The sequence below is a fragment of the Pleurodeles waltl genome, chromosome 9, assembly GCF_031143425.1.
Source record: "Pleurodeles waltl isolate 20211129_DDA chromosome 9, aPleWal1.hap1.20221129, whole genome shotgun sequence".
In the NCBI taxonomy this organism is placed as follows: domain Eukaryota; kingdom Metazoa; phylum Chordata; class Amphibia; order Caudata; family Salamandridae; genus Pleurodeles; species Pleurodeles waltl.
In genome coordinates, this window is record NC_090448.1 from 738,115,218 (window position 1) to 738,138,991 (window position 23,774).

The window sequence follows — 23,774 nt, forward strand, 5'->3', positions numbered from 1 at the left end:
ACTCACACACACTGCGGCTGACAAAGCCTCGCGGCTTGTCCTCCTTCACTCAGCTCCTCTCGTAACAACTTCTAGCATATATCGCGAGCAACCAAATAATAATAAAACAGATCTATCGGTTTACTACAGGAAGGTTAACATAATCGCTTCAGGACCTTAGGGATTTTTCACTAGCCTCGGCAGTTATTCCATCTTTCTCGGTCCCCACTTTCGCAAGCAAATCTGACCCGCAGACTCTGCTCTCAACTTGTCAATGATCTATTCTAGTGCACTTAGAATTTGTCAAAGCCCGAAGTCGAAGTTTCTTTCACTCCCTTAACACACGTACCGACTCGTTGACCACGCCCGGTCAACCTATTAAACCGACCAGACCACAACATAAAACAAGTGTCTCATACACTTTTCAACATACTCCGGAGTCTCTTGACCTCGCAGGGCCCGTCTCAACAACAACAACCACGTGGACCTTTTTCTGCACAAAGCGCCACATACACTTGAAGTTCGACGACTTCCCTACTCTCACACTCGGAGTCGCACCTCCGCTATTTTCTATGAAGTTCGACGACTTCCCTACTCCTACACTCGGAGTCGCACCTCCGCTATTCTCTAAAATCCTCACAACCTTTTCAAACAATCTGCGGCAATAAGCTGTGCAAGCGCAAAATCCTAACTTCACTCATACCGTCGCTAGTACCACCAACGCTGATTTCACACCTCCATTCTTTCCATTCGCAAGCTCCGAGATCCCGGGAAAGTCGCGGGGGACTTAGCCCATCATCATTCTCTCAATCTGTTTTACCCAAGAAAAATCTAATTCAACACCATATACCTCTCGAGCGGGGTCCCAAAAGTCGGAACCTTTAATTCAACACCATGTATGTCTTGAGTGGGGTCCCAAAAGTCGAAACCATCAATTCAACACCATGTATGTCTCGAGTGGGGTCCCAAAAGTCGAAACCGTCCTCTGCTACCATCTACTGATAGAGCGTTCCAACCTAATAATTTACCTGTATCTGGACGCTCTTGGGTCGATGAATCTTTTGACCAAGTGGGGCTCTCTTCACCCGAGAGTAATCAATTTAATCAAATCAATATTCAATAACGAACATAAGCAATACCCTGATCAACATAACACTTCACAATTAATCCAGAAAACATTTCTGCGAACCATGACCTTTCGGCCATGAATAACCACACCAGTTTATTCAAAGTTAATGAATTTATTTCCCTATATTAACAAAGCTAGCACGATATAAATGTGTCTCAACACCAAATGATATATATAAATGAACATTAATAGCTGTCCATAACGGCGAAACAGATGCAATCTATGCAGCATTTGAATAACAATGCATTCGATAATAGCAACGCAAACCACTAACACTACAATCTGTAACGGGCTAATTGCATACATTAGTCAGCATAACAAGGTCTCAAATTGCATCGTGCATCAAATGAATCCTCATCTAACCTCAAATTAGCATCTGCATGTGGGACTTCATGCAAAAACAATTTAGCAACATTAATTTGGAAAACTCCTAACTAGGGCTCTTATCAAAAATCAGCAGTTGGTTACCTAAAAAGAAACACAATGCAATTGTACATTTTCCTTTCATATTTACCAAATTCAATCAGCATTCAAGGAAGTCTTCGTCTCACAGGTACCGATTTCGATCAGCATGGGACGGGGGCAAAGGGGCAGGGTGGACGGAGCAATTGCCTCACGGCGGCAAAATAAAACTACTACTTCATGCAAAGGGGCAGATCAAAGTTAAAGTCTCTAGGGCGAGAATTACTTAAAGTCTCTAGAGGATAGCAAAATGACGATGTCTGCAAGATGGGCCATAATGGCTGCAATGTCCTGCAAAATGGCGGGCAACGGCCAATATCCGGGTAATGGCCAATGTCAAAATGGCTATAATGTCCGAGTAATGGCAAATGGCAAATGGCTAATGGCTAATGGCTAATGGCTAATGGCTAATGGCTGCTTTCTTCTTGTGCACTGGGTTTAAATAAACAACAGTTCAAATCCAGTAGGGTCTTCCATTGGAGGGTTCATAGGTTGGCTTCAAATTGTCCAATCAAAAACAACAGTTTACAAGCTTCTACCTAGGCATACATTATCCTTGGAGTCGGGAACGTAAGTTGCAACATATTTTACCAATTAACTCACTTTCAGAGCTTCCATTGTCCGCACCTGCAGATTGACCTTGGAGCAAAGAAGAAGATGCCAGGCTGGCACGAAACCTTAAAGATAAGCATGTGAACCGATCTTCACTGGAAAAGTACAGCTTCAAGCAAGAATACACGTTTATTAGCACATTGGAAAAACACGAGCATCTAAACCGTGAGACAAGGCAACTAGGCCAAAGCCTCCACTAAAGTTATGCTAAGCTAAAACATTTCAAACAAGCAAATCATAGCACACGCTTACGATTATGTCGGATTAGTGCAATTCTAATACATCACGTTATATAAAGCACGCTTATAAATGTTGGCGAACTACTCTGAGGGCACATTTGTCCCCGTACAATCTTTACTAGTTCGGTTAAAGTCACACTTGATTATTGCAGCACTACGTTTATGCACTAATAAATGTAAAACCTTCATTTCTGCGTCATCAGGCTAAGTGAAAACCCTTCTGGCAGCATGCAGGGCAGCTGGAAGGTGGGAGCTCTGAAATCACCACAGCTGACAGTGATGTTTCTGTCTAGAAGAAAAGTCTCCAACAGCTTCAGGTCCTTACTGCTCATGAAGACCGGCTGTAGCCTTTGCTACATCTGAACAGGTGAAATGGTGTCAAAGGCTGCCGACAGGTCAAACAGTACCAGTATAGCTGCCCCCGATCTACTTGTCTCTGGATCAGATCCATCATAGAAATTAGCGTGAATTCTATTCCGTACTATGATGTTTCCAGAAACCATATTGTGATAGATCCAGGGCGTTAGTAAATAGTAGGAACTCATACAGTTCCTTATTGCTGTGCTTTTCTGAGATCTTAGCCGACAAGGGCAGCAAAGAAATGGGGCACAAATTCTTGAACTCCCTTGGACTTGCGCCTGGTTTCGTCTTGAGAGGGTTAACCACTGCCTTTTTCCAGTTCATAGGATATATTCCGGAATCACGCATCTCCTGATAGACCCTTTCAAGCCCCTGTGCTACCAAGTCTGACACTAACTGAAAGATTCTTGAAGGACAGGGGTCATCAAGTGAACTGGAATTACAGCTGCCTAACAGGAATTTGACCCTAATGGCTGGGAGTGATTAAAAAAACTGTCCAGGGATTTACTGTCAAATGAAACATTCAGCTCACCCACCTCTTTCCCTGGGGAACCAATCCATTGGCTCCAACAACTATGTTTGCTCCTTTACCGGGGGACTGAAACCTCTCAACCATCTTCCATATCTTTTCCTTAAAAAACTTACCCACTTCCTCACAGAATGATTGATCATTTTCAATTCCCTGTGAAGGCGATGAGGCATTCAGCATGTGCACAGTGTTAGATAATTCTCTTGGGGCATTTGCAGCTGACTCAATCTTGTGAACAAACTAGTTAGACTTAGCTATTCTAATGGCCCTTTAGTAACTGAGCACTACACTGGGAATGAGGGTCATCTGCCCACGTGCCCCACACGCCCAACTACAGCTGCAGAACGTGCTCCCATCCTACACCAGCCAAGAGTGAAGGCAGTGCACCTGTGTGGGGACGCCCACTGTCTTGCTGACTACCGCTGCTGCAACGACCCCACAAGTTGCAGACAGTGCCTAAGGCTGACCCACCCGCCGCCAGCCTAGTCGCTGATGCCCCTATGGCCAGCATGCCACTCGTCATGTGGAGCCTCTGGCTGCCTTTCCCACTGTCCACAGACACTCCCGTAATTGGAGATGAGTCTCTGGTCTTCATGGACTTCGGATGCTGCTTCACAGGACTAGCCCCAGTGCCCTCAGTGGCTATCCCTGCCCATCATCCCACCCGGCTTGTGGTGCATGCAGAGAATTGATGATGTGGAGCAAATGATACATTGGACATTGGAAAGAAAAACTGAACTAAACTAAAAGTATTCAGACTGTGCACCACACACTTGGGGCTGTTAACCCCACCACGCCCAGCATCTGTGTCTATGCAGCACGGTGACCAGCTGCCTACTGCTCCACAGTGCACTGTCAGAAGCCTGCTACAGCCAGATGCACCATAGTGAATTTTTAGCACCATTTTGCACTTTAGCCCCACCAGCACCTGTAACGGGGGGCGAAAGCTTAATCCCCAGTGGCTTGGAACTGGCAATCATACAATTGACAAGGAAAAGAAGGAGCGCTCGCAAATGCTCCCACAGCTCTCCACAGCACCAGAGGGAGCACCCCGGTCCCAAGACCCACATCATTAATTCGCCATGTAAGCAACCTATGCCCCGTCCAACATAGCGGATGACCAGGCAGAAGCTGCACCACTTGTGCGTTTTCCACAGCAGCATGCCATGGCAGGGGCACTACAACCATTCAGCGAATTTGCAGACTCCCCTTGTTGGAAGATAGATATGGGAAGGGAGGCTGGAAAATTATTTAATCGCCACTCGTGAATGGGACAGAGGTCACTCCTACATTTTGGTGGAGATGAAATATACAAACTTTTTGGGCATCTTCACAACAACTATGCAGCAGATGACTACGATGCAGCTGTAAGAGCGTTCAGCGGTTATTTCAACCCCCAACTAAACCCCGACTTGTAGCTGTTCAAGCACCACCAAGCATGCCAACGAGAAGGAGAGTCAATAGACCAATTCTGTGCCTGGTTGAGAGAACTAGCCTGCATGTGCCTAGCCCACGACCAGCCTAAGGAACCAAGAGTACAGATCATTCAGGGATGTTGCAACAAAATGCTCCTGAGGCCGCTGAATATTAGCCTGGATGACATCCTCATAATGCAATGTCACATAACCTCCCGGGTGCCAGAGCCACTGAGATGAAACCACGATAACACAAGCCACTGAGAAAGCCCCTGTCATAAAAACAGAACACACTGACACAGTACAGATACAGAACACAAAAGGAAGACCCAAAATAAAAAGCCTCCATGAGACAAGGGCCATGCTGCATGTACTGTGGGTGAGAAGAACATGCCTCTACGGACAGTTAAGCACAAGGCTGAATGTGTTCCAACTGTGGAAAGATGAACCACTTTGCAACCACATACCAAGGAGGCAAAGGAAGAGGTGGTAAGAGAAAGGCGTGCCCCCACAAAAGCAGTGAAACACTATCACTGGGCGACCCAGAATCACCATAGGTAACCACTCATGCTTTGAGCAAGAGGAATACCCCAGAGGACGAATCACCTGAAGAAGAGGAAGTCTGCCTCATCTCATTCACAAAATGAACTGAAGCGACATCGAAGACCTCAACCAACCTGTGTGATCAAGTTTGCGGGATCCCAGCTCATAGACACCGTTGCCTCAGTCAATGCGTAGGAATCCAGGAATACTGGTGCCCTCAACCACGGCTGACACTAGTGCTATCCAACACAAGAATATTTACATATGGGAGACTCACGCCTCTATCACTGAAAGGTCATATGATGGTGGACATCAAGTCAGATGACAAAGAAATCCAAACGACTTTTCACATAGTTGGCAGGGAGGTAGATACACACTTCTTGGCAGCCATTCTGCTGAGGACTTAGGCCTAGTGTATTTCACGGAAAGTGTGAGAGCGTGTCCGATAGATGAACTGCTATGCCAATTCCCTTAATTGTTCACAAGCCTAGGATGTCTGAAGGCCCCACCAATTAAACTGCACATCGAGAAGTTGGTGAATCACACCGCCCTACGACACTGGTGCATCTCTTTCTACCTTCATCTACTTGTAGCGCAGGAATTGGACAAGCTAGAGAGCTAATGTGTGATAGAGAAAGTCTCAGGACTCACACTGTGGGTGTCCACCATGGTAATTGCAGAGAAGCCTAAGCAACCAGAGAAGACATAACGCCCACACTAGTCAGTAATGGTTCTCTAAGTTAGACCTGAACACTGGATAACATCAGCTATGCCTGTCTGAAGAGAGGAGGTACATAACTACATTATCAACACACCCGGGGTTGCTCCAATACAAACAACTAAGTTTTAGCATCTCCGCAGCAGCAAAGGTATTCCAGGACGCCATTTGGGAAACCCTATCATAACTCCAGGGCATCATGAACGTGAGTGATGACCTTCTCATTCATTCCACAAATGCAGAGAACCATCACTGGCATCTTCTAGTCACTCTTAAGGCCTGTCAGATTAGGGCCTCACTCTTCACAAGGTGAAATGTTTGTTCTTCCAGACATCAATTGAGATTTTTCTGGTATGTCTTCAGCCAGGAGGGTGTGCAAGTTGACACACGAAAATCCCAGGCAATCAAACAAGTCCAAGCACCGAAGATTTTGACTGCTGTGTGCAGCTTCCTAGGAATAACCACTATTGTGGCCAATTCTTGTCAAACCTAGCCACAATTGCACAACCACTCAGGTCCCTAACCAAAGCAGATGCCCCTGGTCGTGGGGTCAAAGAGAGGGGAGGAAGCATTCCAAACCCTAATAGAAGCCCTGCTAAACAAAACATCGATGGCATTCTTTGACCCTAAGAAGAAGACAGAGCTCATTGTAGACACCAGGCCAGTGGCCTTGTAGCTGTTCTCACACAGGAAATTGAACCAGGCAGATGGGCACTGCTGGCATTTGCAAATAAAGCTCTCACGCAGACCGAGAAGTAATATGCACAGATTGAGAGAGAAGCCCTTGCGATCAAGTGGGCCTGTGGACACTTCCACCTCTACCGCTGTGGAAGACCCTTCAGAGTGGTCACCAACTACTTTTTCCCCTGTTCTGAGGCACTGCACTGCACCTGCCGCCATGAATAGAATGCTGGGCCATTCAACGTCAGGATTACTGCATGGAGGTAACCTACCGTCCAGGCGCCAAGAACCTGGCAGACTTCTTGTTGCATCACCTGCCACAACTAGCCCAGAATAGCACAGCCACTGATGAAGCGGCGGAAGAGTATGTGCAAGTGCTACCCCACAGTGCCTGCCCAAGGGCACTTAACCTAAGAGAAATAGGAGATGCTACAGCTGTTGATGCAGTGCCCACAAAGGTAAAAAAAAATGCCCCAGCCAGACAATAATGGCAAGATTTCCTCAAGGATGCCAAGACTAGAAATATTCTGAGAAGGAAAGACTAACTAAGTTCTGGAGGGTCCACAATGATCTCAGAACAACCCGAGATGGTCTTGTCCTACAAAGACACCAGCTGGTAATCCCTGCCAGCCTCGAATGAGTGATCACGTTAGCCAACGGAGCTCAGCGAAGATGAAGTTGTACATCCGTGACAAAGTGTGGTTTCCCCATCTAGAAGCTGTCATTGACGACTTTGTAAAGCTATCCCCTGCATGCCAACTGCACAAGTAGCTCCAGCTCCCATCATAAAAGAGGAACCATGTGCTACTCACTGGTCCAAAGTCAGCCTGGATTTCAGTAGTTTCCCAGATGGGAGGGCCACCATAGTTTTGGTAGATAGATACTCGAATTACCCGATTGTTGAGGTAATTGACTCTACTGCATTTACCATAGCGGCCCCCATCTTAGAAAAGATGTTCACGATGTGCGGACTCCCTGAGGAAATCAAGACCGATGACGGGCCACCGTTTCAAAGAACAGAGGGGCATATTTATGGAAAGCCACTTTTCTAACACCCCATTGCGTCCCCCTCACAACACCATGTGTGCGCCGTATTTATAATACGGTGCACCATGGCGATTGTGTCCACATTAGTCTCATTATTTATGGTGCTTATGTGGCACTTTGCTTGATTAGCGCCATAGATTATGGTGCTAATGCAGCAAAGCACAGGGAGGCCCATTATTAGACAGGCGTTAATAAAGATGCAAAAAATGGCACAGTGGAATCTAGTAAATTTCACTGCGCCATTTGTCTGCGCCTCCCTATGTGGAAACGCCACCTTGCATACATTATGCCTAGCGCAGGCATAATGGGGTTCAAGGGTTTACAAAGTGGTGCACAGCTTGCATTGCACCACTTTGTAAATATGGCATGTAGGAAATGCCACCATAATGCCACATTTGTGTTAAAAAAAATGACACAAATGTGGTGCTAGGGGTATTATAAATATGCCCCAGACTTTAACCCGTTCTGTGCCCAGGACGTAATGGTTACGTCCTGAGGCACAGTGCTCGTGTGCCCAGGACGTAACCATTAAGTCCTGGGCACAGAGCCCAGAGGGAGCGCTAGCGCTCCCTCTGTGGGGTTCCCCCCCAAGGCAGGGATGGAAGGGGAAGCCCTTCCCCTTCCACCCCCGACCCCCCCTTGACGTCAGCGTGCGATCGCACGCTGATTGTCACAAGGCCTCCTCCCAGCTTCCAGCGCGATCGGAAGAGAAATGCAAAAGCATTTCTCTTCTGATCACGTTGATGAGGCCGGAGAGGCTTCAAAGGGAAGGAAAGGAATTTAATTCCCTTTGAAGTCTCTCTGAGCGTTTTAGCAGCTGGATTGCAAGCAATCCGGCTGCTAAAACGCCCACTAGACAGCAGGGATTTTTTTTTTTTTAATGAAATTGGCATGAGGGAGCGACCCCTTGGGCAAGGGTCGCTCCCGGGGGCGGCATTTTTTTAAAGGCCTTTTCTGCCCCCAGGGGGGCAGAAACCTCTAGGCACCAAGGATCATTTTCTTTTTCTTTTTTGAGGTGGGGAGTGACCCCTTAGGCAAGGGTCGCTCCCCTAGCGGGCAAATTGTATTTAGCCCATTTCTGCCCCCCTTGGGAGCAGTTTGGCCTATTTTTATGAGGCCAATCTGCCCTCAAGGGGGACAGAAACCACTAGACACCAGGGAGTTTTTCTTTCTGTGAATTTCACGCAAGGGGAGCGACCCCTTAGGCAAAGGTCGTTCCCCTGGGGGGCAAATTTATTTTAGGCCATTTCTGCCCCCCTGTGGGCAGATCAGCCTATTTTAATTAGGCCGATATGCCCCCAAGGGGGGCAGAAACCACTAGGCACCGGAGATTTTTTTTGTTGTTGTTGTTTTACAGATGGGGAGTGACCCCTTAGGCAAGGGTCACTCCATTGGAGGGGCAAATTGTATTTAAGCCATTTTAAGTCAATCTGCCCCCAAGAGGGGCAGAAACCAATAGGCACCGGGGATCTTTTTTTTTGCACCAACTTCACGCAAGGGGAGCGACCCCATAGGCAAGGGTCGCTCCCCGGGGGGGCAAATTTATTTTTTTAGGCCATTTCTGTCCCCCCCCCCCCACCCCAGGGCCCGCTGAGCTAGAGGCCAAAATCCACAGGTAGGCACTTTGCAAAAAACACCTCTGTTTTCTGTGAAAAAATGTGATGTGTCCATGTTGTGTTTTGGGCCATATCCTTTCGTGGGAGCTAGGCCTACCCACACCAGTGAGGGTAACAGAACCTGGTCAGAGCCCCACAATTCACCCTGTCTTGGATTTCCCTAGGTGTCTAGTTTCAAAAATGCGCTGGTTTGCTAGGTTTCCCCAGGTGCCAGCTGAGCTGGAGGCCAAAATCCACAGGTAGGCACTTTGTAAAAAACACCTCTGTTTTCTGTGAAAAAATGTGATGTGTCCACATTGTGTTTTGGGCCATTTCCTTTCGTGGGCGCTAGGCCTACCCACACCAGTGAGGTACCATTTTTATCGGGAGACTTGGGGGAACACAGAATAGCAAAACAAGTGTTATTTCCCCTTGTCTTTCTCTACATCATTCCAAATGTAAAGCAGTGTGTAAAAAAGACGTCTATTTGAGAAATGCCCTGTAATTCACATGCTAATATGGGCAACCCGGAATTCAGAGATGTGCAAATAACCACTGCTTCTCAACACCTTATCTTGTGGCCATTTTGGAAATACAAAGGTTTTCTTGCTACCTATTTTTCACTTTTTATATTTCAGCAAATGAATTGCTGTATACCCGGTATAGAATAAAAACCCATTGCAAGGTGCAGCTCATTTATTGGCTCTGGGTACCTTGAGTTCTTGATGAACCTACAAGCCCTATATATCCCCGCAACCAGAAGAGTCCAGCTGACGTAATGGTATATTGCTTTCAAACATCTGACATTGCAGGAAAAAGTTACAGAGTAAAACGTGGAGAAAAATGGCTGTTTTTCTTCACCTCAATTTCAATATTTTTTTTATTTCAGCTGATATTTTCTGTAGGAAACACTTGTAGGATGTACACAAATGACCCCATGCTGAATTCAGAATTTTATCTTCTTTTCAGAAATGTTTAGGTTTCTGGGATCAAGCATTGGTTTCTCACCCATTTTGGTCGCTAACTGGAAGGAGGCTGAAAGCACAAAAAATAGTAAAAATGGGGTATGTCCCAGTAAAATGTCAAAATTTTATTGAAAAATTGGGTTTTCCAATTCAGGTCTGCCAGTTCCTGAAAGCTGGGAAGATGGTGATCTTGCCACCGTAAACCCTTTGTTGATGCCATTTTCAGGGAAAAAACCACGAGCTGCCTTCTGCAGCCCTTTTTTCCCATTTTTTTGAAAAAAAACTAAATTTTCACTGCATTTTGGCTAATTTCTTGGTCTCCTTCAGGGGAACCCACAAAGTCTGGGTACCTCTAGAATCCCTAAGATGTTGGAAAAAAAGGACGCAAATTTGGCATGGGTAGCTTATGTGAACAAAAAGTTATGAGGGCCTAAGTGCGAACTGCCCCAAATAGCCAAAAAAAGGCTCGGCACTGGAGGGGGAAAAGGCCTGGCAGCGAAGGGGTTAAAGGTCTGCCAGAATGACAGAAAACAATGGACGAGCGAGTAAGAGGCTGCATGCAGCAACACAACTTCTCGATCCTGGAGACTTCGTTATCATCAGGGACAGGAGACCCAGATGGAAGTTCTAGACACTTTTTGAACCAGGAGTGTGGATAGTCTGTGCCATAGCTGGCACAGTGGTAACAGGCAAAACAAAAGGGTTGAGCAAGTGGCCAGGAACATCTCATGGTTCCGCAAGGTGACATTCCAAGACCCAAGAAGCTACCACGGAAGTCAAGAATACTACATGGGACATTTTCTGTGATGAAAGTGAGTCCAACGAGCCAACACCTAGTAACCCTATACCCGAGCAGGGCATCGGGGAATAAAGGAGTGACAGCTGTCAGGATGTCTGAGACGATACAAGCTGCTCTCGCCACCAGTGGAATGGGCTCCGGCCAAACCCACTGCCAAGCCAGAGGCTCAAAGACTTTGTGTGTCACAAAACAGGATGGACATTAACACAGAGTTTGGGAGGGATGTAGTGAGCCACCTGGCCTGCCATGATGACTTTCATCCCTCTGAATGCACACCTAGTACATCCTCTGGCCAGGCGTGGCCAGAGGCTTTAAAATTAACGGGTATGAACCGTACGTGAAAGTCCATCAATACCGTGATACTGAGTGTTTGTCCCTTTAGTCTTGCACGGCGTGAGTGGGGCCTAGTGCTGCTGATTGCCAGTGACCTGGTCTCTTTGGTCATTACACATGTTTGGTTCCCTCTTACTGGGATAAGCCCGCAACTCAACCTTGTTTGCTCACACTTCAATCCTATAAGGGGACCATAAGAGGTGAGAGGTGTGAACATGATACATACCCCAGGAACCCTTGCTTAATAGTGTGCCACACTCCAGCACTCAGGGAAGTAATTTCTCATGACTAGGCAAAATGTGTCTCACTTGCTCACTGTCTCTGCATGTCCTCAGCTGCTGGTGTAAATTCATTGGAACCAGAGCGGTCATTCACCACATTAGCTAATTAAGGTACTCATGTTCAATGCTTTCAGCTCTTGGGGGAAAGGCCCTTAGCTACTGCCCCCCCCATTAGTGTGTTAACTGCGGGCTGCTCCCTGAAGCATATCTGCACTGCACTCTCACACCAGTCACACATTTCAGTTACTCAAGCAAACACAACAGTCACTAAACAGTCCAGTCTTCCTGTGTTGTAGTGCATTTCTGTCAACCGTTCCATTTTTACAAAAGCTGACATTCCCGGTAAATATGGTGAATTCTAACCAACTGGCTTTTCTAAACCCAATCTGCTCACAAGATGGTGCCCAAACGTTTAACAAAACATATAGCTCTTTACTGTCACCTGTCTTCACATATTCACACTCAGCAAAGCCTTAACAGAGTGGGGATTAAGAGCTAAAGACTTACGTGTGGATTTAAGTCCAACCATGAGAAATGTAGACTGCTTAGAGCTGCCAGATATTGAACAATGAAGCAGGCAGTGGCGGCCCGTCCTTTAGGGCGGAGGGGCCACGCCCCCCCACCTTTTGCCCCTCATGAAGAGTGTCTGTCAGGCTGAACAAAGGTCAGCCTGACAGACACTCTCCATGTTCAGCTCAGGCAGCCAGGAGCAGACATGCGCGATTTGCGCAGACTCCTGGCTGCCTGAGCTGAACTTTGCTGGGCTGAGGAGGTCACAGCTCCTATGGTTGTGACCTCCTCAGCTCAGCAAAGGTGCCTGGAGGCCTTCCCTGGGTGACGAGGAAAGCGTCACCAATTGACACTCTCCCTGGGCGCTTCAGTTTTAAGCCCTGAAGTGCCCAGGGCGAGTGTCAATGATTGACACTTCATCACAGAGTGGGGTGGGGTCAGCAGTCTCACTGACCCCATCCCACTCTGTGACAAGGCTGGGACTGCGGCCTGCCAATGAGGGAAGGCCGCAGTCCCAACCCTCCTGGGACCTGGAGGCTGAAGGTAAGTGTGTGTGTGTATGTGTGTGATGTTTTAAATTGAATGTTTGGTGCACGCGTGCATGTTTGAGTGCGTGCATGTGTGTGTATAAGAATGAGTGTGTGCGATCTCTTAAAATGAATGTTTGGTGCGTGCTTGCATGTTTGAATGGTATGAGTGTTGTTAATGGATGTGCGTGCGTGTCTGTGTGTGAAAGAATGAGTGTGTGTGTGTGTGTGTATCCCACCTGCCCCCCTCCCTTATGTAAGAAACCCCAGAGGATATCAAGAAATATATGTGCAGTACTGGTTGTGACCACGTTAAGGTGTTGCTGGAGGATGGAGTAGTGAAGCAAGACAGACAGACAGTAGTTGTAGTCAAACTTAGTGAGAGGATCTGAAGGGAGGGTGTTTGTAGATTTGACTCTGTCAACCTCATTAAAGTCGACGAGAAGTTAATTGAAAAATACTTCTGGAATATTTGTAAGTTATTCTCAAAGCTAGTCAAGATGCAAGGCATGGTTGGTCCATTGGGGGTGAAGAGAAAGAAAGTTGTGTTAACATGTGACTAATGGACTAGTAAATCAGAACAAGTAAGAGCTCTACTCAGATTTCATCAAAGCCTTTGACGTTTTTTATAGTGTTGACCGTTTGACTAGGATCTGAGAATGGAAAGTGTGTTATGAATTAGCTAGGTGATGAGGCACAAAATAGACTGGCAAATGGAAATGAGAAAATCCACTCAATTCTGCGGTCAACCATTTCCAAAAGCAAATCCAGCTATGGTTTTGCTTTGCATTCTGGTATTTTTTAATGATGGGATTGATAAATCAGGATATAAATACCGGAATACACATAATATCTGGACTGCTGAGCCACTTGTGCATGAAAGTGCAAACGTTGTCAATTTTGAGTTTACCTTAGTCACATTAACAATGTCAGACAAAGTGAAAAGGCAAAACAGGAAGCCAGGGGAATGGTGTTATTGATATAGAAAGGTTTAGCCAGCAAAAATAAGGACACACTACACAATTGCATATGCAACTGTTGAGGCCTCACTAGGCATATCAAAACAGTTTTGGATACCTCTTGTCCAGAACCACAGAGATAATACAGAGTAGACGTACCAAGGTTGTGCAAGGTTAAAATCTCATGAATGTCTGAATTGGTATAGTCAGCAAGACAGGATGCAGAGAAAAGGCCGACAAAAATATAGATAATCACCTCAAAGGTGAAGCTACAGTGGAGAAGGAAAGGTGAGCCACCTGTATTTTGGTTTTCCAACATAGAATATTTGCTATTATTCATGAACTCTATACATTTTCTATATGTGTGTGTGCCTAGAATTTCCCATGAAGGCAGAGAATTTATAGGGACCTATTCATAAAGGCACATTTACATGTGCAGGATTACTCAGGTGTAAATTTTCACTTAACTGTACAACTTTTGCCTAGACACCATTTCTGGGTGTAAATGTACTCCAAAGTGTAGACCTTACATGTCCCCATTGTAGGAGGCTGGCCTGGTTTGTAGTAGGTACCTGAGGTACTTACACCTGATACCTGGTCCAGTTTTCCCTTATTAGTGAAATGTAGGCAGTGTCTAGCAGCTTAGGCTTTCTAGGGGTAGCTGTAGCAGAGCAGCCAAGGCTGAACTAGGAGACACACAAAGCTCTTGCAATACCACTATAGTCATACAGTACTTATACACAATAAAAACCAATACTCAGTGTTACCAAAAATAAAGGTACTTTATTTTAGTGACACAAGGCCAAAAATATCTTAGAGGCAATACTCCTACTAGAGATAAGTATTATACACAGTATATACACTAGTAACCAAAATCAGGTAAGGAAACAGTCATAGAATAGTACAAACAGTAGAAAATAAAATAGATTGCAATAGGCCTAGGGGCAACACAAACCATATACTAAAACAGTGGAATGCGAATGTCGAATTCCCCCCTAGGCAAGTGTAGTGTGTAGAAGGGCGCTGGGAGTGTAAGAAAACACCAAAGGTAAGTAAAGTACCTCACCCGGTAGCCCAGGAAAGCAGGAGTAAAGTACAGCAAGTTTCCTCAGAACACACTACAAGTCGTGATGAAGAATTATGCAAGAACCAAGCAAGACTGCAAGCAACCAACGGTGGATTCCTGGACCTGAAGACCTGTGGAGAGAGGAGACCAAGTCCAGAAGTCGAAGAAGAGTCCAGGAAGAACAGGAGCCCCTGCCCACCTGGAGGAAGGTGCAAAACTGGATTATCCGGTTGGAAGAAAAGTACAGAAGTGCACCAAAGAAGATAGCTTTGGTTTCCTGCTTGGTGCAAGAGAGGTCCCACGTTGAGTTGTTGGATACAGGCTGTTTGTCTCACTGGATTATGCCAACATGCCTTGCTTCATGCAAGTACGCAGTTTGTGTCAAAGAGGAGCTGCCTGAACCCAGGAGGGACCTGGGGGCCTCAACTCGGACTGAGGAAGCACTCAGCACTTCAGAGAGCCCTCAGAAGACCAGGTAGCGCCCACAGGAGTCCCAGAACATTGGGACAAAGGAGTTGCAAAGTACGGTTGTCACAGCACTACACTGGACGATCCCACGCCGCAGGAGAACAACTCAGAGAGCTGTGCATCGCAGGATGGAGTGCTGGGGACCTGGGCTACGTTGTGTATGAAGAACTTTTGGAAGAAGTGCATGCACAGAAGCCCAAATAGCTGCAGAAGACGCAGTGCACAGGGGTACTGTCGCTGCACAGGGAGGCAAGCTGTTACCTCCACCAAATTTAGACAACTGGACCTTTGGACAGTATGGGTCACTTTGGTCCACTATCCATGTTCCAGGGATCATGCTCGTCGACATGAGAGGAGTCCCAGAGCAGGGAAGTGAGTCCGTCACTCCACGGGAGATTCCTTCAGTTCTTCTGGTGCAGGGTGAAGGCAGTCAGTCCTCAGAGTGTGCACACCTTGGAAACTGTTGCAAGTGCTGTCTGGAGCTGAAGTTGCAGGTCACAGGAGTCTTCTTGGATACTTTGTTGCAGTTACAGCGGTTCCTGGAGCAGTCTGCGGTTGATCCGACGGTCAGAAGCTGAAGCAGAGGATGCAGAGGAGTCCTGGAGGAATCTTGCAAACCGAATTTTTGAAAACACCCAGAGGAGAGACCCTAAGTAGCCCTGAGATGGGGATTGGCTACCTATCGAGGTATGCTCCTATCAGGAGGGGTCTCTGACGTCACCTGCTGGCACTGGCTACTCAGAGGTCTCCAGAGGGTCCCCACACCTTGCAATCCAAGATGGCTAATGCCTGGACACTCTGGAGGAGCTCTGGGCACCACCCCTGGGGTGGTGATGGACAGGGGAGTGGTCACTCCCCTTTCCTTTGTCCACTTTTGCGCCAGAGCAGGTACTGGGAGTCCCTGAACAGGTGTAGACTGAATTATGCAAGGAGGGCACCATTTGTGCCCTTCAAAGCATTTCCAGAGGTTCTGGAAGAATACCCCTCCCATGACTGTAACACATATTTCCAATGGGAGAGGGTGTAACACCCCTCTCCTAAGGAAAATGCTTTGTTCTTCCTTCCTGGGATCGCGCTGCTCAATCCCCAGAAGGTCAGAAACCTGTCTGTGAGGTGGCAGCAGCTGGGACTGCAGTGGAAATCTCAGAGAGCTGGTTTGGCAGTACTTGGGGCCCATGGTGGAGCCCCCAGGGTGCATGGAATTGGGCCCCCAATACCAGATTTGGATTGGGGGTTCAATTCTACAATCTTAGACACCTCACATAGCCATATTCAGAGTTACCATTGTGAAGCTACATATGAGTATTGACAAATATGTAGTGCACACTTATAATGGTGTCCACGCACTCACGAAGTCGAGGAAATTGGCCCTGGACAACGTAAGGGCACCTTTGCTAGTGCACAGTAAATTTGCACCCAGCCTTCAGTAAATGAAGGTTAGACATATAGGTGATTTATAAGTTACCTGGTGCAGTGAAAAATGGCGGTGAAATAGTGTGTGCACTATTTCACTGAGGCTGCAGTGGCAGTCCTGAAGGAAGGTTTGTATGAGCTCCATATGGGTGGCAAAAGAAATGCTGCAGCCCATAAGGATCTCGTAGAACCCCAATGCCCTTGGTACCTAGGTAGCATATACTAGGGACCGATAAGGGGGGTCCAGTGTGCCAATCAGAATTGGAATATGGAGCCACTAAACTATAGTGACAAATTTGGGACACAGAGAGAGCATAAGCACTGGAGTTCTGGTTAGCAGAACTCCAGTGACACAGTCAAACATACTGAAAACACATATATACCACAAACAATGAGCACTGGGGTCCTGGCTAGCAGGATCCCAGTGAGACAGGCAAAACACACTGACACACAGGCAGAACTATTTACTTTTAAATATTAACAACAAAAAAAAAATGTAAACCTCAAACCAATAAAGAATATGTTACAGGGCTATTTTCTTAAAAGTGTATTAAATTAATTTATTAAAATATATGTAATTAATTTATAATGATTTATTTAAAGATTTGTTTAAAAACTCCCACTCACAGAATAATGTTTATTTTTATTTAAAATGTATTAAACATTTTTAAAAGGTATGCATCAAAATATATATTTTTTTACTAAATATTATGTTACATTTATTTTTAAAACGTTTATTAAAACAATAACAATATTTTATAGTATATATATAATAGTTTAACATTAAAGAAAATTTAAATGTGTTAAAAGTTGAAAAAAGTAAATTCATTTTAACATTATTTTGTATGGGATTTTATTTTAAGTACCTACCTCCATTTTTCCTATGGAAAGGTATTGCAGTTCCAGTGGACGGCCATCTGCAGTACTGGGCTTACTCCAGATCTGAGCTGGAGTACATTTGCAACCACGTTTGGAACTTTTTAGCTTCAGTAGTTTTAGAAGTGCAGTCTGTGAATAACAATGGGCTTTCTCTGTTGTAGCTGGGTGTCAGTCCCTCCTAGACTCCTCCTCAGCTCTCCCCATTTTCCAGCCACTACTCCCGTCCTCCCCATATTTAGTACTGAAACTTAGACTATCTTGTGTGGAGAACTTTGCATTTAAGGCAGAGAGCTCTGTAAAGAAAAAATAGTAGAGGTCTCCACATGTAAGTGTGTGAATAGCATTTTGTAGTATGTCAGTAGTGCTATTTTAGTACGACTCCACATACTACAATGTGCAGTTTGTGAGCAAGCCTCAAAATGTTTCTACGTTTGATGATTTTACCAATGATAAGAAATAGGATTACAACCAAGTTAGTTTCTTTCTACAACAATGAAAAGGAGTATGACTTGAATGGGGGAAGTATTAAAATGTAGTGTATTTATAAGAAAAAGTAGTACATTTATGAACTTCCTTTCAGTACAATGGGTAGAGATGCTGTCAAAAACTGAATTTTGAATGTCTTGTGACTGCCAAATGGCAGTAATATTTGGTTGTTCTCTCACATTATTGTGGTCGAAATATGGAACTACGTATATATTAAGGCCATCATCTTAATTTGCGAACTATCATCATGGCAGAGGTAATAAAAAGTATACACTTGCACTGATGCTATTTCAGAAGTCCATCTTATGATACCAATATATGTATTAGTCGATAAGTGACATAAACTGCCCGTATAGCCTTGCAATGATAGTGCGCTTTACACTTAATATAACGCAACATATGTTAACACTAATACTTGAGTGAGAGAAACAAAAGGGATGGAGCCTAGGTAGCATCCATTGTGTTTCATTAGATAGCAACATGAGCAGACAACATGCTCTTGTTTGCCTTACCAGATACATTTTTCTCATTATGTTTTTAAAACTTTGCTTGAACTTAACATGTGTAAATGCGATGAAATTGAATCACCACCTTCTTGACGTTTTTCTCCTGCTTCATTTTTCCAGGAAGTGTCTGGGTCTTCCAACGCTACACCACCTACCCTGGGCAGTGCCACCGGACCCTTTACCTGTTTGCGTTCTGGACTCTTATTGTCCATTTCATCGGCTGTGCCATGGTCCTCTCTGGCGTCCTGGTCTACTGCTGCTACTTCTGCATGCTACTGCTAGCCTGTCAGGCTGTGAATGGGTAGATGTCCCAAGACAGTCACCGGAGACCTGAGCCATAGGCACTATAGATCAGGATGTGCCCTTGGGGATTGGTGGGTGAGCTCCTAGCTTGTCACTCTGTCCCCTTTGTGTTCACTGTTCTCTCCCCAGTGATCCTGGGATGAGAGATGTGACCTGCCCATGCATCCAACCAGAGCTTAAGTGGATAGCATGATCCAGAGTGTTGTTACTCAGGGGGTTTATCTATTTATGAGATAGGCTGTTCCATTCGCAAGCCAGCAAGCAATGGATACCAAAGGGCCACAGTAGCCAGGCATTCACTGGTACAGAAGCCAGAATCTTGCGTGTGTTGTTTTTGCATGTTTGTCTGCGTACTTTTTTTTTTTTTTTTAATATATATATATATATATATATATATATATATATATATATATATATATATATATATATATAAAATCCAAAACTGAACATGTAATAAAAAACACAATTTTTTTTAAAGGAAATTATTGAAGTGGCTGCAGGACCTCTGAGAAGTGCTGCCCAATATCTAAAAACACGAGCCAGGCCCTGAAAGACAGGAGCCTAGTTCTGATTTTTTTTCCAAATGAGTTCTTAGGTGTGATGTGAAAAGTTGGAGACTACAGCGTGGAGGGCTCAGTTTCTAGTGTTGTCCACAGCAATTCTGAGTAGAAAACAACAAAAATGTACATTACTGAGAAAGAGCTTGCAAAATATCTTAGAAAAGTCCATCATGTACCTACAAGCTCCAAATTACAGGAATGAGTTCCTTTGTAGGCTCTCACTCGAAAGGTATGCGAGGGAGAGCCAACATTGCCTGGTACTTCGCAGTTCACAATGACCAACCTCTACGTCCCTGATAAATAATGTCAGGGAGTCTCTGCACATGATGTATCTGTGAATACCATTTACACCTGAACAGAATAGCCACTTATTTATTTTCTGATCTGGAGTTACATATTTTATGTCTGACTGATATCTGCATATACCACACAGGCGTCAACATTTTCAGTGTGGTAAAGATGTTCCCTCTTCCAAATCCTCCAGCTTAACACTAATCACCACATAATCAATTGTACTCAAGTTGAAGGCTAGTCCTACTCTGTGATTACCTCTGCGTGTCCCTGACTCTGGAATCAGCTCGGCATCTAAGCATGTGTTGATGAAACTCTGTGGGAGTGAATGAAAAAATTCCTAGCTATCGTAACGGAAAGTTTCAATTCTATTAAGGACTCGGAGGCGAGGATTATGCCTTGCTTTCTCCACTTTATTAATGAGCAGCCAAGTAATTAACACAACTACAAGTCCCATGAACAGTTGGGAAAAATGAGTACAGTTATAACCAATAAAACGTAAGAATTTTTATCCAATTAAAGAAGGCAGTCCATAACATAGTCCCTTGTTTGTGTTGAGTCTTCCTCTTTCGAAGCGCGAGCCAGTCAAGAACCGTCTTGTTTTGTGGCATCAGATCCTATGAAAAATAAAACAGATTTAAGGAAAAAAACTCTTATTCAGAAAAACTAATCAGATTGTTGTTTAAGTTAAACAATATATTTTTTTTAATTTATTTTTTTTAAATGCAGTATGAGAATGAGAAAAAACATGAAATATATAAGATTGGATATACTTACTAAATACGGGGTGGGTTCACCTAAACTTTGTAGTATTATAAAGGTGATCCGGGTGGGATAATCCTCGCCTCCGAGTCCTTAATAGAATTGAAACTTTCCGTTACGATAGCTAGGAAATTTTTCATTCTATGTCAGGACCGGAGGCGAGGATTATGCTAGTTTAAAGCTCGTTGACAACCAATTGTGCTATATTCAGAACTGGTTTGAAGTAAAACCTTTTGAAGGTAGAATCTGATGACCAGTCTGCTGCATTAATGATGTCTTCCAGACGAGCACCTAAGTGGAATGCTTTAGAGGCCATAGCCCCACGAGCAGAATGTGCACCAAAAAGGGAAAGATCAATGCCCGCTTCATGCATGACCCAACGAACCCAGCGAGCAATAGTAGGAGAAGAAACAGCTCTATGAGGTTTACGTAATGAGATAAGGAGCTGATCTTCACCTGGAGGACGGAGTTTGGAGGACATGTCCTCGTATGCTTTAAGGCATTGAACCACACATAGTTTTGGAACGTCAGGAAAAGCCGGATAGGATATAACTCTGGTATTGGTTTTTGTGCGTCTTCCTACTGTAAACGAAACCCCTGAAGGAGAAAAAGATCTATGGGAAACGTCGAGAGCACGAACATCGGAGACCCTTCTGCAAGAAACGAGACAAAGTAACATGGCTAGTTTAGCCGACAGCTCCTTTCTGGAAAGATAGTGATTATGTTGCCAAGATAGGAAGAGATTCAGAACTTGATTAACGTCCCAGAGGAAAGAATAACGGGGCTCCGGAGGTAAAGAAAGTCTTATACCCCGAAGAAGAGGACACACCAGTTTATGTTCACCGACAGGGAGACCATCAACTAGTACATGTCCAGCTGAAATCGCGGATCGATAAGTATTAATAGAACGATAAGCTAGACCTTTGGAAGCAAGGTCAGCAAGGAAGTTCAGGATATGAACTATATTTGTCTCCACGGGATTAAAACCCCTTCGCAAACACCAACGGGACCATCTTCCCCACGCAGATCTGTAGCGTTTACAAGTGCTGGGAGCCCATGCTTTGGATAATAATTCCTCAGCCTGTCGCGAAAGTCTCGACACCGACCAGCGTCCCCGGAAATCCGCCACGCCATCAAGGTTAGAGAACCTTCGAGGACCACTTGATGAGGAGCACCATTCGGACTGAGAAGAAGCGAGGGAAACAGGGGGAGTCGGATTGGAAAATCCCAGGAAAGTTCCAGAAGAACCGGAAACCACACTTGAGACCTTCAGATTGGAGTTATGATTGCAATGGATGCTGATTGACGACCTACCTGTGCGGATGTTCGAGTAATCATCGCAAAGGGAGGGAAAGCATAAGCTTTCTCCTGACTCCAATCTTGTAGAAATGCATCCGTAGCTGTCGCTAAAGGGTCTGGCCTCCAGCTGAAGAATCTGGGAGTCTGATGATCCAACCTCGAAGCGAAGAGGTCGATCGAGAACGGTCCCCAAAGATGGGACAGAGAGGAAAAAACTTCCGGATGGAGTTTCCATAGACTGGAATCCTTGAGATGTCGAGAATGAAAGTCCGCAATCTGATTCTGGCTTCCCGGAAGATACTGTGCTGTCACAGAAACCTGATGGTCGAGGCAATACTGCCAAAAACTGGACGCTAGATTGGAAAGCGTTTCGGAACGAGAGCCACCTAGATGGTTGATATACCGGACCGCCGAAATATTGTCCATCTTCAAGAGGACGTTCGACTTGATAGAATCCTTGGTCCAGCATTTCACTGCAAATGAACCGGCTAGCAATTCGAGACAGTTTATATGTAAGTTCTGTTCCTGTAGTGACCACGTCCCTCCGGTAGAAAAATTGCCACATCGAGCACCCCAGCCTACTCTGCTGGCGTCCGACTCTATAACCAAATCTGGAGCCGAGCCGAAAATAGCTCTGCCGTTCCAGGCTTCCATATGTGAAAGCCACGAGCAAATTTCTTCTACCGCTTCTTGCGACAGAATCACTTTTTGGGAATACGAAAGGCGTTTGCGCAGGTGAGCTGCCTTGAGTCGTTGAAGAGCGCGGTAATGCAGTGGACCCGGGAAAATTGCCGGAATAGAAGAGGAGAGAAGTCCTATGAGGCGAGCAATCTGGCGTAGAGAGACTTTGTGTTTGACCAAGGTACGGCGAAGTTCGTGACGTATTTTTGTCATCTTGCGGGAGGGAAGACTTAAAGTTGTGGATACCGAATCGATAGTGAAACCTAGAAAAAACAGTTTTTGAGAAGGGGTTAAAAGAGACTTGGTCTCGTTTATGATGAAACCTAGGTTTTGTAGTAAGTTGACGGTTGTCTGTAGATGCGATGAAAGTTGTTTGGGACACTGGGCGAGAAGTAAAATATCGTCGAGGTAAACAATTAACCGAATTCCCTGAGCCCTGAGGTGTTCCACCACCGGTTTGAGAACCTTGGTGAAACTCCACGGGGCTGAGGAAAGACCGAATGGAAGGGTAGTGAACTCGAAAGTTTGATCTCCCCAAAAAAACTGAAGAAAACGTCTGTGGGGTGGGTAGATCGGAATAGTAAGGTAGGCGTCTTTTAAATCGAGACGAGCCATCCAATCTAGGGGGCGTAAAACGTCTTGAAGAAGGTGGATTCCTTCCATTTTGAAGTGGCGATATACCAGCCACTCGTTGAACTCTTTTAGATTGATGACTGGCCGGCGACCGCCATCCGTCTTGTCCACTAAAAAGATATTGCTTATGAAACCCCTCGGGTGTAGGGTTGTTGGGCAAATGGCTTGTTTTTGTAGTAAATCCGAAATTTCGGTGTCTACTAAAAGGGAGTCCTGCGAAGAGAACACCAGGGGTTTTGGAAGTGAAACTTGTGTGGGAGTTCCTACAAATTCTATATGGAAACCTTGAATTGTTTGTAGGACCCATGCATCTTGTGTAATTTGATTCCATTTGTGGATAAAATTCGCCAAACGACCCCCTACTTTTAGAAGGGAAGAAGGGAGAACACTTACCGTAAGAGGTTGTTGCTGAAGATCCTCTGCCACCACGATGTCTGAAACGTCTGGCTCTTGTCGGGTAGAAGTTGGCAAATCGATTGTGATCTTGGAACTGATTCTGCCTGGAGCCTTGCCCCCTGAAGAAGTTGGTTGATTGTGGGCGGCCGGACGAGCGGCCCCTTCCTCGACCGGCCCCATGGAAAATCCGAGTGGGAAAAACCTTTTTCATTGAAGAGTGTGCCTTGTCCAGGGACGTGAAAGTATTAACAAACTTCCCTAACTCCTTTATGAAAGGTTCACCAAACAAACCTCCTTGCGCTATCGGACCTGCTTCAGAATCAGCCAGATCCCCTAGTTTGGGATCCA

The 23,774-nt window shown here is 45.3% G+C and overlaps 1 protein-coding gene across 1 annotated transcript in view; it reads left to right on the top strand.

Moving 5' to 3' along the window:
- The window catches only part of LOC138259894 (transmembrane protein 272-like), a 424,789-nt gene extending 405,543 nt beyond the window's left edge, over positions 1-19,246 (top strand). The window contains exon 7 of the mRNA XM_069207851.1: positions 18,622-19,246. Within this exon, the coding sequence (XP_069063952.1) occupies positions 18,622-18,806 (185 nt within the window). The 3' untranslated portion in view covers positions 18,807-19,246. The remainder of the gene's footprint in view (positions 1-18,621) is intronic.
- The last annotated feature ends 4,528 nt before the right edge of the window (positions 19,247-23,774 follow it).